A 17,014-nucleotide genomic window follows, 5' to 3' on the forward strand; every position below is an offset into this window, starting at 1 on the left:
CAGACATGAGAGTGGTATCGATCTTCTGCTCTAACTCTCAGCAAAAAAAAAGCGAATCAGCGTATTTCCAAAAAATGTCTAACTATTCCTTTTTGTTATTTAGGAATTTCACCTTGCCCACTTAGGTAGCCCACTTCTGTTGAATGAATATAGAGGAAACATTAAAGCACACTAACATAGTTCCATTTAATTTTTTCTAGGTCCTTGGTCCTTGTGGAAAATGTCCTATGCACACCACAAGCTGCTCACCTGGAGCTTACCTCACCTCCTCTTCCTACCGCTGACCTACCTCTTGCTCCTGGCTTCTCCTACAGGTAAAAACAAACCGTCACTCTGAACACAAACTGGCCAAACCTAATTTGTTGACCGAGAACTGATAAGGAAGCTCACAGCTGTGCCTCATCTCCGCGCTCGAGTGCACAGTAAATTGACAAACCTTTTGGTTACTCAGGGTGTGTCTTCATCCGTCTTTAGAATCAGATGATACTCGGATGGTTCAGTTGGTGTTTACTGTCCGTCTAATCTGAGGCGGAGGGACAGAGGGCTGTTGGCACCCCTACTGTGTGCCTTCTTTCTGATGCCACTCCGCTCAGTGGGTTACAATGTGAAACGGGACAATAGGGGCTCTGTGTGTGGACATTGTGTATGTGTGTGTGTGTGTGTGTGTTGAGGGGTGGGGGACAGAAGAAGGGTGGACAAGGGGTGGGATGACTAAACAGAGGCCAAAGGGTCCTTTCTAAAACAAACTACAGTGCTTTTGTGTGTGTGGCAAGACCTGTGTTTTTCCAGACTTGAGTTACACTGACGTCCCATGAAGTAAACCTTAGCCCACTTGTTGCCATGGTAGCAACAGTTACGGGTATAGCACTGTCTGATGAACTGTGTTTTTCAGTTTTTTAGTGAAGCCACCATCATTGATAACGGCCTTGCCATCAGCAGGACAAGCTCTCAACTGACTGACCTTGCACTCAGCTCAATTTTATCTTAGAAACATCCTGAAATATTGTTGCTACTTTTGCCTACAGAACACCAGTGTCAAAATGATATTATTGTGCCCAAATCAAGTGCGCCACAGGTGCGCCAAGGGGAGCATGGCCCACGAAATTACCACAAATGCATTTGGCATGCTCGGGATGCTTTTGGCAAGGTGCACTTGACTGCAATCTGGGCCGCACCGCTGGCTTCACAAGTCTGCGGTGTCCTCTTGAGCACAAAGAGCAGCAGTAACCATTGACAACAAAATGCTCTGTTGCAGAGAAAGAACTAAACTGCTAACATGTTAAATAAAACAACACACAATAAGTGGTAATCATCAGCCCGTTTTTCCTTCTTCTTTTCAGTTCTGCAGTTTTGACCTTGTTGCAGATTTAAATATCCTCGGGCATATGTTATCAGTTCTAAATTATTTTTTCTCTGGGTGAGAAAATGGACATGTGGCGCGACAGCGTGTGAAAAGAGTCAATTGCGTGAGTCTCATGGTCAATGCCTGAGAGTTGGCAACCCTGTCAATGATAGAAAAATCTTGTTCTTATGTAGGGATATTAATATTGACCAGCTGAATGCAGGTAAACATAAAAGTAATTATTACCTCCGCCAAGGCCGAAGGCCTAGGAAGGAGGTTCTGTTTTCACCGGCGTTGGTTTGTTTGTTTGTTGGTTGGTTTGTTTGTTGGTTGGTTTGTCCGTTTGGAGGATTCCTCCAAAAGTCTGCGATGGATTTGAAGAAATCTTTTGGAGGGGTGGGGTGTGGCACAATGAACAATCCATTAGATTTTGGTGGCGACACCTGTAGAATCTGCATTTTTTCACATTAAACTCGGTGAAATTACAGTTGAATTTGACCAAAGCACACTTGGTGATTGTTGGAAAGAGTAACGACGACGGTTTAGGTGAGTTTTACTTTGTTTCTGTCCAATTTGAATGAAGTGTTTTACGATGCTCCGCTACGTACAGCTGATCTCATCATAGACAAAAATACACGTGGATGATGGCGCAAGCTGAACGGAGAGGGGGGGCGGAGGTCTGCGCTCTCTGAGTGCCATTCTAGTTTTTGATGCAATGTAAAGCAAGAGCTTATACCCAGTTATCACTAAGCCTAGTAGAAGAACCAGTACTTGTTGTGCATTCATTGACAGCATATTTCCAGATGTAGTATAGAATACTGTTCAAAGAGGGCTACTAGCAAATGATAAGTGATCATCATCAGTATTTGCAGTTAATATATGATTGTAAACCTGCTTATGTGCGTGTCTAAAGATTTAATCTGCTTCCCGTGTGTTGACCGTGCTGAACTGCAAGACAAAAATAAAACCGCACTTTTTCATCGCAGCTGCAGTTTTCTTAATTCACAGAGTGACTCAGCAGCTTTCCTTTTGTCCTGGACTCTTATTCACGGCTAGTTTGGCTTCTCTGTCTGTGTGGACATTCATTTAATTAGGGGTGAAATATATCCTCCTATTTCTCCCTGCTGTTACTTTTACAGTCTGTGGGATTTTATTGTACCTGGCTACACAAATGACTTTCTGGTGTGTTGGACAATGGATGGATTGAATTGAGCTCATTTGATACTGCTTGGTAAAGCTTGAATATTGAGTAGTTTTTATCACCCAGAGCAATGCTCTTAAAAGAGCAACATGCACATAGGGGGGCAGCTAACTGTACCAGCTCACTGCACTGCTGATATGAGTCTGATATGGTCTGGCTTAGAGGGTGGAGTCTGGTGCGTTCTGCATACTGTGCTTTGGGTTTTAATCAGTGTCTTGTTTTGTCAGGGAAAAAGCCTCACTTCCTCTCTCCGCTGCTGACTTGGCCGACTGCTCAAATTGCGGTTGCATTTCGGCGTTTCTGAGAAATGTTCAGTCAGAGCCTAATCTGTGAAAAGTCTCACTGTGGGTTTCACTTTGCCCCCTTTGCCTTCGACAATGCCAAGAGTAGCCAACAATGCCCTGATTGATATAAACAAGTGAAATCATGAAAAGGCCTGGGAAGCGCTGCCCGCTGGCGGATCCGTGATGTCGCCTTTGGCAGATCCTTTTGATCAAACTACACGCTACACAAAACTCTAGAATTTCTCTTCCAGGAAACAAGTTAAAAAATCTGTCACAGTGACTTGTAGTTTTGAACATCGGTACACATTGTTTTCTCCTTCCTCCTGTCCCCCGTCCCAGGTGTGTCAGCAAATCTCTGCAGGGTGACCGGCGGGGTGCTGGGGATCGACTGGAGCGGCGCCATCGGCCTGGGTTGGCACTCTCTGGCCAGAGGGATAGGCGGGGCGACGTGCTGGCAGTCCTGCTGCTTGAATCCGAGCTGCAACGCCGTGTGGAGCCTCGGCGGGCAGTGTGTGCTCCTCCGCTGCTCGCAGAAGGGGGGCTGCCCCATCACCTCCCTGCCCCAGCCACACAAGGAGTCCCTCGGCCTCCTCCAGCTGCTCTCAAAGGTATAGAGAGCAGCTGAAACAACATCAACATCATCTGACCACATTTTTATTGTCATATATCATTTTTCCAGACGCGTACTAACGTCATTGATTAAAGTACAGTGATGCCAACAGGAGAAAATTAAACTTAAAAACACTTCCATATAATTATTGATAACAATCTATATAATTCTTTCTTATCTTGAAGATTAATCATCTATTTAGACGTTTTGAGCAGAGCATTTGCGTATATTATTTTACAATTAAAGCTAGGGTTCTCTTCACGAAGTCCACCATGTTGCTCCACCATGTTTCTACAGTAGCCCAGAAAAGACAAACCAAACAGTGGCTCTAGAGAGAGCCCTTCATGTTTCTGCGTTACCTGAAGGCCACCGTAGTTCTCTGACACACTTTCTGACTGTAGTAACATTCACTGTAGTAGCAACGTGAGCTGCAGAGTGTTAAAATGTGGTACCGTCAGCCGCCGTCTGACTTCAGTTGCTCCTAAAATAGTGTTATTAAAGTTAGGATGACCATGCAATGACATACACAGAATTTAAATTTGGTAAAAAGAGAGCACTGACATTGGGAATTTGGTATTTGCAGATACCCCGAGTTTAAAGGTACATTGTGTAGGATCTGGCGGCATCTAGCGGTGAGGTTGCAAATTGCAACCAACTGAAACTTCTCGCTTGTGCCAAGCGTGTAGGAGAACTACGGTGGCTGAGGCGAAAACATGAAAATACAAATGGCCCTCTCTAGAGCCAGTGTTTGGTTTGTCCCTTCTGGGCTACTGTAGAAACATGGCGGCCGGCTCCGTGAAGAGGACCCGCTCCGTATGTAGATAGAAACGGCTCATTCTAAACTACCAAAAACACAACGATTCTTATTTTCAGGTGATTATACACAAAAGAAAACATATTTATTAATATTATATTCTATTTCTGCCAATAGATCCCCCTAAATGCTACACACTGTTCCTGTTGTAATTTATAAACTATTTTTCTTGTCTATAACTTTACTTTTAAGAGTCCCGTCATCACAGCAAGACGTAGAAGAGCTCTTCACGCAAAGCATGCAGAAGGCCAAGCACCGCACACTGGACACCTTACCAGCACGGTAACTTCACAGAATATGGGTTATTTCTGAAAGTTTATATTGCATTGTTTTCTTGTAGCAGCTGCTGTTAATTAGTTAGCCCTCTTTAACAACACTGAAATAAGGCAGCCAATATTCTTCCCCTTTCTTTGTCGTCCTTTCTTAAATACTCCCCACCCTCATTCTTTGCAGTCACACTAGTCAGAGTGTGGTGGTAGATTCGGCGTGTAATTTTATCACATCATTCAAACCTACAATCTTTATCTGTTCCTACAGGAAATCCCTGAACTGGAAAAGGAAACTCCGACAGTACCCAGCACCGCCGCATTTGTCCAAACGGCCCAAAAGAACCTCAGCCAGTTAGCCAATGGGAGTGCAGACATCGCTCCAGCTCCACCGCAGCAGAACTCAACGGACACCGTCGACACCGCCGCGTCTTCCAATAGCAGTGATGTGAGCACATCAGCAACGACCGCAACCGCTGTCATCACAACTCCAACACAGACCGGTAAGGAAGCTACCGTCTGCAGCGGTTGGTGTCAGCGATCACCTATTTTCAGCTCGTTCAGTAATATGTCTTGTCTTCATTTATTAATTATGAGCTGCTAAATAATGTAGCGGCACTGCAGCCTTGGAGGAAGATTTCACACGACACTCAGGTCCATTCTTTACTCAAATTGGTTAAATAAATTGTTATCCTTTTTTTTTTTTATGACTGAATTATTGTTTCTTCCGAGGTCTTTTTTTATTATTAATTATCAATAATCAATAGAACAGCCACTATGCAGGGAAAGTTATTTTTTTTGTTTTTCTGAACAACACTCACCCGTGACACAACAATCATACCTGACAACAACATACACACAGACAGCCACAGCGGGCCACAGAAGACGTAACTGATTCTCAATCATGGATACATCAAATTAAAATTGTAGAAAATACTTGGAGAGTATCCACAAATAAGTCATGAAATAATAATAAGAAGAAGAGAGAAATAAATAAATAATAATAAATAAATAAATATAATAATAATAATAATAATAATAATGACAAAAATGAATAAATAATTGTCCTTTTTTTAGCCTGCGTTTTTCTGTCAGACGCACCCAAAATTTGCAAAAGATCCTTTCCTTTGCCCACAAATTTTATGGGCGACTGCTCCGTTGTTATTTTTCCAGATGAAAGCAACATGTGCTGTGGGTGTGAAGCCAAATGAGTGTAAGCTACAAGAATGTGCTGAGACACGCTGGCCTTCTACAAACAGGAATAACTCGTATGGTCCATTTCTCTCCATCCCGGGGAGGCTGCGGCTCAGTCAGAGGTAGAACGGTTCGGCCACTAATCCGAAGATCGGCGGTTCGATCCCCGGGTCCTCCAGCATGTCGAAGTGTCCTCGGGGAAGATGCTGAACCCCACCCCCCTAAATTGTTCCCTGTGCCATCGGTGTGTGAATGAGCATTTAGATCAGATCCTGATGGGATGTATGAATGAATGAATGGCAGTCATTCTTGCATTTAATTACAGATAAAATATGTTTAGCTTGTTTAACTGGTAACACTCCTACTGGAGCAAACAATAACAGGATGAGCTGGTTTGACTGAAGAGTTGTCCAAAAGTCAGCTGCATTTTATGAGGAGCTCAGACTTACATACACAACAAGAACCCGTGATTCTGAAGGGGAACATCTCACTTTCAGAGTTTGATTGAGAGGGAAACCAATTTTACAGATCATGATCAGTTTACTAGTCATGTGAGAACAGTTGCAAAAAGTCTCCTGTGGCTCTGAAGGGGGTTTTGTAAAGACTGAGATAATAACCCTGACAATGTAATAAGGGTTATTTAAAAAAAAAAATGATTCCATCTCAGTTTGGGCTTGGAGACTAGAACATTGGAAAGCCTTTGTTATGAGCTGGGTGTGGAATGGGTGACCTAATGTTGCCGTTTACAAGGCAGGGAGGGTTTAGTGAATAAATACGGTTGAGTTGCATTATGTCAGTTGTACAATCCAGGATGTTTTTGGAGCTTGATCCATACTAGGGAGTCCCTATACTGAATTACTTAAATGGGATATCACTGTAAAGCTGAGACTCTTTTCGACATCATTTCATTTGTCATTTGTTACTGTTACTTTTTACCTCTGTGTACGACGGATGCCTCTCTCATTCAGCAGCCTTGTTATGTTCGTATATACTACGTTGTCCCTCACCGTCCTGTTCATCTACCGCTTAATTTCACGGACGGCCAGGAGCTTCCGCACCTAAAAGTCTCGCCACATATCCATGTTGTTCTCGTCCGACGTTCACCTCCAGTGTATCTGAATACATTCCTACTGCCGTACGTCGCACCGTGTGTTGGAGCTACGCGCCCCGGTTGTTAATGACCCCAGTGCATGTCGTTCGCATTGAAAAATCGACCCTAGTCTGACCTGGGTCTCAATGCCGAGTCGGTCAACGCGGGTTAACCCTTTCAAACACAAATTCAACGCTGTATATCAACCCTGCTTGAGCTTTCGGTGTGGAAAGAGTACAGTATATGTAAACTGCCCCCCCAGGGTGTGTTATTTGTCCCTCTTCTGTTGGAATACTCCGCTCTCTGACCACTTCCTATCCCTTAGCCTGCCACGCTGTACTTTTGGCATCACCTCTGATCCCTGTGTTGTTTTCCTCGACAGTGAGGGAGCTGGTGGTGTCAGCAGGAGAGAGTGTGGAGGTCACGTTACCCCTCAACGAGGTCGAGCTCAACGCCTTTGTGGTCCCGACGCCCCCAGGTAAAACCATGGAAATATTACATACTATTGAAATTCATTACCTGACACATGCAGGTTGATTTTCTAATGCATTTCCATTGCATAGACAGAGTTATCAAAATCTGATAAGTCTGGAAATATGTGGAAAATGTACCTGACTTCAATGTATTCTAATAGCAGACTGACTGTCATTTAGCAGGTTGTGATATAATTGGTCTTGAAGGTTATATTCCTGAGTCACCATCAGGGTACTGTACGTCACACTGAACACTTGCTGGAGAATTTCAAATCCAGACTGGAAAAAGATTATACAGTTAGGAAGAGGGGACGCACGTCATCATTCAGTTAATCCCTTGATCCCTCCTCGACATGCTCCAACGATCCCAAAATCTCTCATCTGGAAATGATCCTTATCTGATAGATTTGAAAGAAACGCATGAGCAGTTTTGTTTGACGTCACCACTCCTTTACAGGGACAAACTATAAATTTGACTGGCGTCTGATAACTCATCCCAAAGATTACAGCGGGGAGATGGCAGGGAAGCACAGCAAGACACTTCAACTCAGCCAGGTAACACGTCACAGCCTTCACATTCATAAACTGCTCAAAATAAAATGTGCAGCTGGAGCTCTATTGAATAGAAGGTTTCAGTTGCGTCTGAAAATGATTACTTCCTCTCTCTCTTCTCTCTCTCTCTCCTCTCTCTCTCTCTCAGTTGACTGTGGGCCTGTATGAGTTTGAGGTGACGGTGGAAGGGGAGGGGGTTTATGGAGAAGGTTACGTCAATGTCACAGTCAAACCAGGTGAGGAGTGTTTATGTTCCCCCTTTTAAAACGAATGAAGACATAAAAACTAGGGCTGTCAATCGATTCAAATAAGTTTTTGCTTATATTTGACAAAAAGGTTAGAATTAAAAGAATTTTAAAAAAAGCTATTAAAAAAAGCTTTTTATGACAGAGCTATTGAAATGTTTCTTATTTGCCTATATGTAGTTATCTGTCTTGATATTAATGGTGTCTAATAGTCTAATCCTAATTAAGCTCAGCAGTAGTATGGAGTGGCTCTTCTGCTGCAGTAGGCCTTCAGAGGGGCATGACTTAATGTTTGATGGTATCGTCTCCCCCGACTGTCTGTCGGTATAAATGATCAGGAATCAGCCCACAGTTCAGCCTCATGTTGATTAAATAAATGTTACCGCTGGCAGACGAGGCTGCTTTTCCTCCCACGCACACTGTGTGACTTTAGCCGAGCTAGCCAGTGACTCGTGCACGCTGCCTCAGTCACAAGCAGCAGCTGACGCAGGGCTCCAGCAAAGCGAGCTGATTTCTTGTTTTTCCACCTGACAGAGCCGCGGGTAAACAAGCGTCCTGTTGCCATAGTTTCTCCAAAGTTCCAGGAGATCTCCTTGCCAACCAGCTCGACGGTCATCGACGGCAGCCGTGAGTATCCCACAAGCAGCTAAAGAGAGAGACCATGCACCTAAGATATGTTACCTTTTCCTCTCATGCTATTAAATGTATTTAACTGTGCTCCTCCTCCTCCTCTTATGTCCTCCTCCTTACAGAGAGCACAGATGATGACAAGGTGGTGGTGTGGCACTGGGAGGAGGTGAAAGGTCCCCTGAGGGAGGAGAAGGTCTCCGCCGACACCCCCGTCCTCACCCTCAGCGGACTGGTGCCCGGGAACTACACATTCAGGTACAGGTGGTCTTCAGTCGTGACATTGTTTTAACTTTGAGAGGTCCAAATTTTTCAGTTGTATTTTTAGATAAAAATAATTTACAAAGACAAATAAATGGGAGAAAAAACTGTCGGGATTTTGAATACTGTTGCCTCATTTCTCTATATATATCTGTCATAAGTATAACATTAAAAGTAAAGGAACGTCTGGCTTAAAATTACTAAAATTCTTACTATGTGTCACTCTAACTTTTTATAGATGTGTGTTTTCAATTTCTATTTTAGTATTGAACCTAATGAATGTCCTTTCTCAGTTTGACAGTGACAGACTCAGACGGAGCCACAAACTCGACACAGGCAACCCTCTTGGTCAACAAAGCCAAGGACTACCGGCCTGTGGCCAACGCTGGCGCTAACCAGGTCTGTCTTCTATCGTCGTGGCTCTGTTCTAAAGGGGGGACACTCACTGGCTACGTTACTTCCAAAACATGTCTCCTTTCAGACTAGCGGAAAGAAAACACACAACAAAATACACATTTAGGTGTTTATTTTACTACTTTGTCTGTTTGCGTCTGTAGATTTTTTCTCCTAAAGTCACCAAAAGTAAGCATTAGATAATCTATGATGTCAAGCACTTTATGTTGTGTTTTAAGCATGTGTGCTATAGAAATAAAGTATTATTATTATTATTACCAATATTATTAAGTTCAAATAAACTTTTACCAGTAGCAACATGTAAAAGTAGCATGTCTAACCTTTAAATCATAAGGTCTAATTGTTTTGTATTATACACACAAGATGTAGCAACATATTCTGAACCAAATATAGGACATTATATTTGGGTAAGGAGGGATTCGAAACCGCTTCTTTTTTGAAGGGCTTCTGGTCAAGAAATGTCCTCTACACCTATACGCGGCTGGCCACTGCTGATAACCTGGTCTTTCCTCTCCCTTCATCCAGGTGATCCAGTTGCCACGCAACTCCATGACGCTGTACGGCAACCAAAGCACCGACGACCACGATTCCCTGTCCTACGAGTGGTCCCTCAGCCCTGAGAGCAAAGACAAGGTGGTGGAGATGCAGGTGAGATACCGGAGGACGATGCATATACATAATTAATCTTCATGTTTCAAGAGAATCACGGCTGACAGCGGCTGACATCTCTTTGTGTGCTCTGTTATTTAGGGCGTCCGGACGCCGATCTTGCAGCTGTCGGCCATGCAGGAGGGCGACTACACCTTCCAGCTGACTGTGACGGACTCGGCTGGACAGCAGGAAACGGCGCAGGTCACCGTCATTGTGCAGCCAGGTAAACAGCTGGAGATAGAAGAAAGAAAAAGATGCTCACGTTTATGCCGCCTCAGCACTTTCAATAGGGAAAAGTTGAGAGAAATATTAGGTTATTCAGCTGCTGAGGGCATTACTCACAGTTCCTTTCAACTGACACTCTTTATTTGATAGTCATTAACTTGTGGTTTTAAAGCCTATTTGTTCAGCTGTGTGCACTTATGCACCACTTACAGACAAGACTAGAATTAAACTCCTCATCTCCTCGTCCTCTGTACTCAATATGCCCCGTGTCTCCTCTTGTTTGCTCTCACTCTCTTCCACAGGTTATATACAAATATTCACGTGAAGTGTGAAGAACGTAGTATGCAACAGTACTTGGCCTAGATAATGTGCAAAGCTGATGTCGGGGTTTAAGCTGCCGTTAAGAACTTCTATTTGCTTAACCTTTGGATAACAGCCTTTTGACTCAGAGAACGGGAGGTGTGTGTGGGTGCACTAGTACGTTTCACCTGATAAGCACCCGGTGTGAACTGTAGACGGCAAACACACACTGGCACGACGCCAGTTTGAACAGGAGCGGTTATGCGAGCACACATCCACCTGCAAGGTCAAACTATGTCAACCGTGTGAGTTCTAATGTCTAAAAAGAAATGGCAGCGTGTTTGTTAGTCAGAGGTATTTCAGAACAACACTGCTGTTCTTTGATAACACTTTGACCTTTATGTTCTGTATTAGGTTGTCATTTATATATCATTTATATGAGTGTGGATGTTATTCGTTATAAATTTATTTTTTTAAAGGACTGTTTGTAACTTCTTACACGTATAAATCAATCCGGGTCGGTGTCCCATGCGCGCTCGCGTGTTGCTACGCTGTTCAGACTCAGACTCCAACACAAACTACATGGAAGCACCAAAACCGCAAAGTTATATCTAGTGAAGCCCGTCTTGCAAAACAGTGTTGGCGGTCGCAGGACGCGGGGGAGACCGTAGCTTTGGTCTCCAGGGCCGGAGTCTTTGCTGTACTCTGCTCCTCTGCCTGCCTGCCTGCTTGCCTTCACTCACACACCGCGCTCGTTCTCACTTGCTCAGCTCGCGCCACCTCACGTGCATGCGCGCACACCACACACTGCAGAAGTTCATCTGTAATTATTATTACTATTTTTTTTTTTACCTACAATGGCCCTAATACGCTGTCATAAATATTAGTCCGTTTGTCAAACCACTGATTTGTCAGACACTGACCTGATGTGGATAAAACTTGGAGAAATTATGCGTATTGACCAATGTTCCGAATTTCATAGTTTGAAAGGGCTTTAAAGAAGAGGAAATGTTTCATGTGGTTTTCATTTAAGCTCTGAAGACAACCAGACACTTTTGACGGCCCACTTACTACTGTAACCTTCATGTGGGTTGTACAGAGATGTATTTTTAGTTTCATCTCTCGCTCTCCATCCTCCAGAAAACAACAAGCCACCAGTAGCAGATGCAGGACCGGAGAAAGAGCTGACGCTGCCAGTCGATCGAACCACGCTGGATGGCAGTAAGAGCAAAGACGACCAGAAGATAGCCACCTACCACTGGAAACTAACCAAGTGAGTCGGACACGAAGGCAGTTTGCATTGGCTGCAGGCTCCCTAGTTGATGCAATAACTGAAACATAGTCAGTTAAAAAGCTTCATTGCAAATACAGTTTGATTAAAAATGTACAAAAACAAACTAGCCAAGGTTTATCCGTCCTTCTACAGTAAATTCTCTTTCACACTCGTCTCTGTTTCTGTCCCTCCATCAGGGGTCCTGACGGTGTGAAGATTGAGAATGCAGACACCGCCGTTGCCACGGTGACAGGTCTCGAGGTCGGCACGTACATGTTCTCCCTGACCGTGACTGATGACAGAAAGCTGGAGAGTAGCGACACTGTCACGGTCATCGTCAGAGAAGGTCAGGAGATATTTGTGTGTGTGTGTGTGTGTGGATTTATAATTAAGGAAGCATTTCCACTTTGGAAACATCACAAGTAGATTTCTGTGTCTTTTAAAGCAGGAGTCGTTCTTATCTTACAGCACACAGCTGCTTAGAGCATACAAAACTCACTATTGTCTTATAGTTTGTTAATTCTGTATCTCTTTCAGCTCAAAGCTAGTCCATAATAAAATCATAATAATAAAAAAAACATTTTCAGAAATACTGTACAACACACGTATACACGCGCATACTGATCCTATATTCACATGATTATAAATGCGCACACACACACAATTGGATATACATATTCATACATAATTACATAATACGCATACAGACACAACACACAACACATTCTCACTCCCAACTCGTCAAATACTCGGTCAGTGCCCCTTGGCATCGAAATATGACTGTCAAGGTAGCCTTCTATTGTCAGTTTTGGACGTAGCAGGGACGGTGTGTCAATACACGCTCGTTACGTGCGTAGTGTTTTCAAAATAAACTTGCGTTTTCACAGGAAGGTTTAGGCAACACAACCACTTAGTTAGGGTTAGGAAACGGTCGTGGTTGACCTGAACTTGACTGACTAACGAGTCACGTGACTAACGACTGATCTGACGAAAAGTTCTGTTTGTTTGACCCATCCGCCACCACTATTATTCATGTTATGATCCCATTACTGTGTTATGTGTCTGAATTCTTTTTGTTTTTTTCCATCAGAACTGGACCAACCACCTGTGGCTCATGTTGTGTCGAGTCCGTCCATCGCTCTGCCTGTCAGGAGCGCCACTCTAGATGGTTCTCACTCCACTGATGACAAAGGTGGAGTCAACTACCTGTGGACCAGAGATGATAGCAGCCCCGCCGCTGGGGTGAGACTGGCCTTTCACTGGATATTACAAATTATTGTTGTTTGCTCTGATCTAGTTTATAACGCTTTATAGTAGACGGAATATAAAACCAAAGAAAGTCACACCTTGGAAAACACATTTAAAGACTTAAACCACACTAAAACAGAAACATTTTAACACGTCTTTGTTTTGTTGTTCCAATAGGATGTACTCAACAACTCTGACCACCAGTCGGTGCTGTTTCTGGGAAACCTGGTGGAGGGGAAGTACGGCTTCACCCTGACTGTAACTGACAGTAAGGGACAGACCAGCACTGACCGGGGCACCGTGGAGGTCAAACCAGGTGAAGTGAACATTATTGTGTTTGCTCGCTATAGTTCCCTCAAACAATGTATAACGAAGATGTGCATCAGAGGGGATTAAGCGGTGGGTGGCCGACTGAAAAAATAAGTAGATATATGCTGTATACCTGCATATTCCCTGCATTATACCACTGCTTAGATGCAACCTAATCATTACCTAAAACTAGATAGCCATATCCTCAAATGACCATAGATTACGTTACATGAATCTTGAAACACCACCACACAAAGTAACCTGAATCTATAGCTAATGTAAACCTTTAGCTACATGTTGCAACATGACTTCATTACTCTACCACGAAAGATTCATCACTTGACACGACTCTATAAGTCTCACTCCACTCGAAGATAGAATATGCAGGTTGCGCAACGAAACTGGCAACCACTGGTTGTGAAGTGAATGCAGTGGAACGGGGGGAGGGAGAGTGTGACATCTAGTGGCTGAATGTCATCAATGGCACTTTAAATTACAGCATTTTATCAGATAATACCTCTTAGGGTGTATTGGAGTTTATTTTTGCCTTTTGAACAAATCCGTGAGTGCAAATGTTTTCCACACAGCAAGAGACTCACCAACAAACAGCAGAAGGTTGAGCAGGTCAGTGTGCAGCATACGGTGCTCGGACACAAACGCAGCCAGAAACTAATCCGTCACTGGGAGCTCTGGCCTCGTTCCCAGATTGCAGAGTGTCAGATGGGTCCTGCAATCAGTCTCATGTTTTCCTCCTTTTTACTTTTTCTTTCCCACTACACTCCTCTCTACTCTACCTCCCCCCGTCCACGTCTCTTCTGTGCTCTAATCTCCTTTTCTCACCTCTCTGTTTATCAGACATATGGGAGCGTGACCTGGTGGAGTTGGTGCTGGAGGTCTCCGTGTCTCAGGTCACCCACCGACAGCGCGACATGCTGCTGCGCCAGGTCGGGGTTCTACTGGGCGTGCTCGACAGCGACATCATTGTGCGAGATATCAGTGCTTTTAATGAGCACAGGTGAGTCTTACTATTTTATTCTTGACTTATTTCTGCTCTGAAACCCCTTGATTTTGTTAAAAAAATAAATAGATGTGTTGTATGTCTGAATGTTTTCTCATATTTTCCTCAAGCTCACAGTCTTTTATTATAACCCCAACTTGGTAATGAATAAACAACAACCATAAAAAAGGCTGGAATGAGATTTTTAAGTCTTCCTCCCTCCTCAGTACTCGTCTGGTCTTCCTGGTGTCAGGCGGTCCAGGGCGCCCTCCTCTGTCGGGCCGCAGCGTTGCACTCAGCCTACGCAACAAACTGCGCAAACAGAAGAATGACTTTCTCATCTACAAGGCCCGGCGAGTGGATACAGTCAGTGAGTACCTGACATAGTAGTATATAGTTTTTAAGAGATGCACACAACAGAGTAAAAGGAGTATTGAGAAAGAAAATGACCTCTTGACCTCTATTGCCTAAGAAAATGGCCAGATAATGGCCAGGGATTGATAGGACTCAAAGGTCAAATCTCTAAGATGTTCGAGCTGTTGCTACCAGTTCTATATTCTCCTTCTTAACTCTTTTTCTCTTGTCTCTGTGATGAAACTTACATACACTGTTATCTTATTCAATGCACCTATTTTAGGTTTATGTTCTATGATATGCATGTGGTATGTTGTTGCTCCATAGTTCCCTCAGTCTGCTTTTCTGTAAGATAATGTACCACTCTGGGATATTAAAGCTCTGGTCTCATCTACTGTCCACTCTGCTGCGCCGCTCTCCTCCCTCAGTCTGCCAGCTGAACTGCTCGAGTCACGGCGATTGCGACTCGTTCACACGGCGCTGCGTCTGCCACCCGTTCTGGATGGAGAACTTCATCACAGCTCAGCTTGGAGATGCAGAGAGCAATTGTGGTGAGATGACATACGTCTTAATTGAATATTTTAGCCGGTCAGTGCAATCGGACACATAATGTGTGTAATTTGTTTCTCCTCACGTATTCAAGTTTTACATATTCCATTACATAGTACAGTAATGACATACTTTGCTTTTTCAGAATGGAGCGTACTCTATGTGACTATAGCATCCTTCATGATTGTGGTTGCCATAGCAACAGTTGTCTGGGGGATAGTGTGTTGCTGCAACAGGTGAGCACAATTGCTAAAATATCAAATATTGTTACAGTTATTACTAAATAACTGTTATTACTGTGCCATTGGACACGTACAGTATGTGCATTATTTCTGTATTTTACCCACTTCTTATATCTACCTCCACTCCCACTGATGATATTTGATGTTTTCTTTTGTTTTTCCTGAAAGGCGTAAGAGCAAAGTGCGCAGAAGCAAAAGCAGGTATAAAATGCTAGAAGCTGATGAGCAAGACAGTCTGGAGCTACAACCACCTAGAGCTGGTAAGGTACACACTTATATACTGTACACACTAACTCCACGACTTGTTTCAATATCAGAATTTGATCAATTCCGTCCAATAAACAATTTTATATACTTTGCCTTTTTTTTTTTTTTTTTAATCATTCAAATTGGGCTGTGTGGTTTAGTACACATTTTTCTGTGGTGTGACAAAGTCAGATCACATATTTATTTCTGCTTTACCCGGACTTTAAAGGATGCTAAAAGCCGGCGTGTATTTAGTATTTTAGATAATCTGAGACTACCTGTTTAAATAAAGGACTAAATAAAAAAATTCTGCATAGTCCAGGTTTGACACAGCATCATTTTGACATCCTACCGTTTCTTTCTGTCCTCCACCTGCCTCCTTCCAGCCCGCATGAAGCCGGTGCCCGCTCCCACCTCCTCCGCCCTGATGCACTCGGACTCTGACCTGGACAGTGACGAAGGGCAGGGCGGGGTCCCGTGGACGGAGCAGGAGCGCGGGCATCTCTTGCGGCCCCAGAACGGCTCCCTGAGGAACGGCCAGGGGCCGGTGAGGGGCAAAAAGCAAAGAGAAGAGCTGCTATAGCAAGAGAGGAGGAGGAGGGGGAGCTCGCTGCTGCCCTCACACACTCACACGGCTCGTCATCCAGCTGTCACATTCCCTCTTGTTCCTCTCTCTTCCTCTTTCTCTTTTGTTGTTCTTCAACACAGTAACCTCACACCTCTCATCCATGAAGACAGACTGTGTGATGCCTGGATTAAGGAAGGGAAAGAGAGGAGAAACATGTTGTCCCACTGTCACTGAAAAAATACCACCACTGTACTGACATTTCCCTGCGCCTTCACTGAGCCACTATGGAAGGAAAACAAGCTGAGAAACAGGGGTGAGCACTGTACAGTGTACAGATATCACCCTATTATTTAACACAGAGACATAAAGAATGTACTGTTACCCCCTCTTACCGATGGCACGCAAAGTAGCCTGAGTGACACTTGACTTTCTGGATTTAAAAAAAAAAACTGCTTGAATGACACGAAAACCAGCCACTTGACACGCTCACACCTTGCCTCTCGTAGACACGCATGTACGCACACAAAGACGTCCTATTCACACTGTTCCAGGTCAACCTGATGCTACCAAACTGCCATGTAAAAGCCAATGGTTTAACGCTGCTCCGATGATTTTTTGTTAGCGGCCGACGATGTGAAAAACACAACCAAAACAAGAGCCACCAACAGCAAACGGACCC

At 43.9% G+C, this 17,014-nt stretch overlaps 1 protein-coding gene across 2 annotated transcripts in view; it reads left to right on the plus strand.

Moving 5' to 3' along the window:
- The window catches only part of kiaa0319l (KIAA0319-like ortholog), a 23,034-nt gene extending 6,137 nt beyond the window's left edge, over nucleotides 1–16,897 (plus strand). Inside the window, exons 4-25 of one of the 2 annotated variants that reach the window (XM_074613492.1) lie at nucleotides 201–314; nucleotides 3,167–3,435; nucleotides 4,444–4,533; nucleotides 4,789–5,044; nucleotides 7,184–7,279; nucleotides 7,732–7,829; nucleotides 7,975–8,062; nucleotides 8,606–8,698; nucleotides 8,824–8,956; nucleotides 9,253–9,358; nucleotides 9,899–10,021; nucleotides 10,124–10,247; nucleotides 11,690–11,822; nucleotides 12,020–12,168; nucleotides 12,913–13,064; nucleotides 13,248–13,386; nucleotides 14,235–14,394; nucleotides 14,604–14,746; nucleotides 15,159–15,281; nucleotides 15,425–15,515; nucleotides 15,690–15,781; nucleotides 16,154–16,897. In XM_074613492.1, the coding sequence (XP_074469593.1) occupies nucleotides 221–314; nucleotides 3,167–3,435; nucleotides 4,444–4,533; nucleotides 4,789–5,044; nucleotides 7,184–7,279; nucleotides 7,732–7,829; nucleotides 7,975–8,062; nucleotides 8,606–8,698; nucleotides 8,824–8,956; nucleotides 9,253–9,358; nucleotides 9,899–10,021; nucleotides 10,124–10,247; nucleotides 11,690–11,822; nucleotides 12,020–12,168; nucleotides 12,913–13,064; nucleotides 13,248–13,386; nucleotides 14,235–14,394; nucleotides 14,604–14,746; nucleotides 15,159–15,281; nucleotides 15,425–15,515; nucleotides 15,690–15,781; nucleotides 16,154–16,350 (2,949 nt within the window). In that variant the 5' untranslated portion in view covers nucleotides 201–220 and the 3' untranslated portion in view covers nucleotides 16,351–16,897. The remainder of the gene's footprint in view (nucleotides 1–200; nucleotides 315–3,166; nucleotides 3,436–4,443; nucleotides 4,534–4,788; nucleotides 5,045–7,183; nucleotides 7,280–7,731; nucleotides 7,830–7,974; nucleotides 8,063–8,605; nucleotides 8,699–8,823; nucleotides 8,957–9,252; nucleotides 9,359–9,898; nucleotides 10,022–10,123; nucleotides 10,248–11,689; nucleotides 11,823–12,019; nucleotides 12,169–12,912; nucleotides 13,065–13,247; nucleotides 13,387–14,234; nucleotides 14,395–14,603; nucleotides 14,747–15,158; nucleotides 15,282–15,424; nucleotides 15,516–15,689; nucleotides 15,782–16,153) is intronic. The other variant, XM_074613493.1, reaches the window with a different exon arrangement.
- The last annotated feature ends 117 nt before the right edge of the window (nucleotides 16,898–17,014 follow it).

This window comes from Sebastes fasciatus, chromosome 17, assembly GCF_043250625.1.
Source record: "Sebastes fasciatus isolate fSebFas1 chromosome 17, fSebFas1.pri, whole genome shotgun sequence".
NCBI lineage: Eukaryota > Metazoa > Chordata > Actinopteri > Perciformes > Sebastidae > Sebastes > Sebastes fasciatus.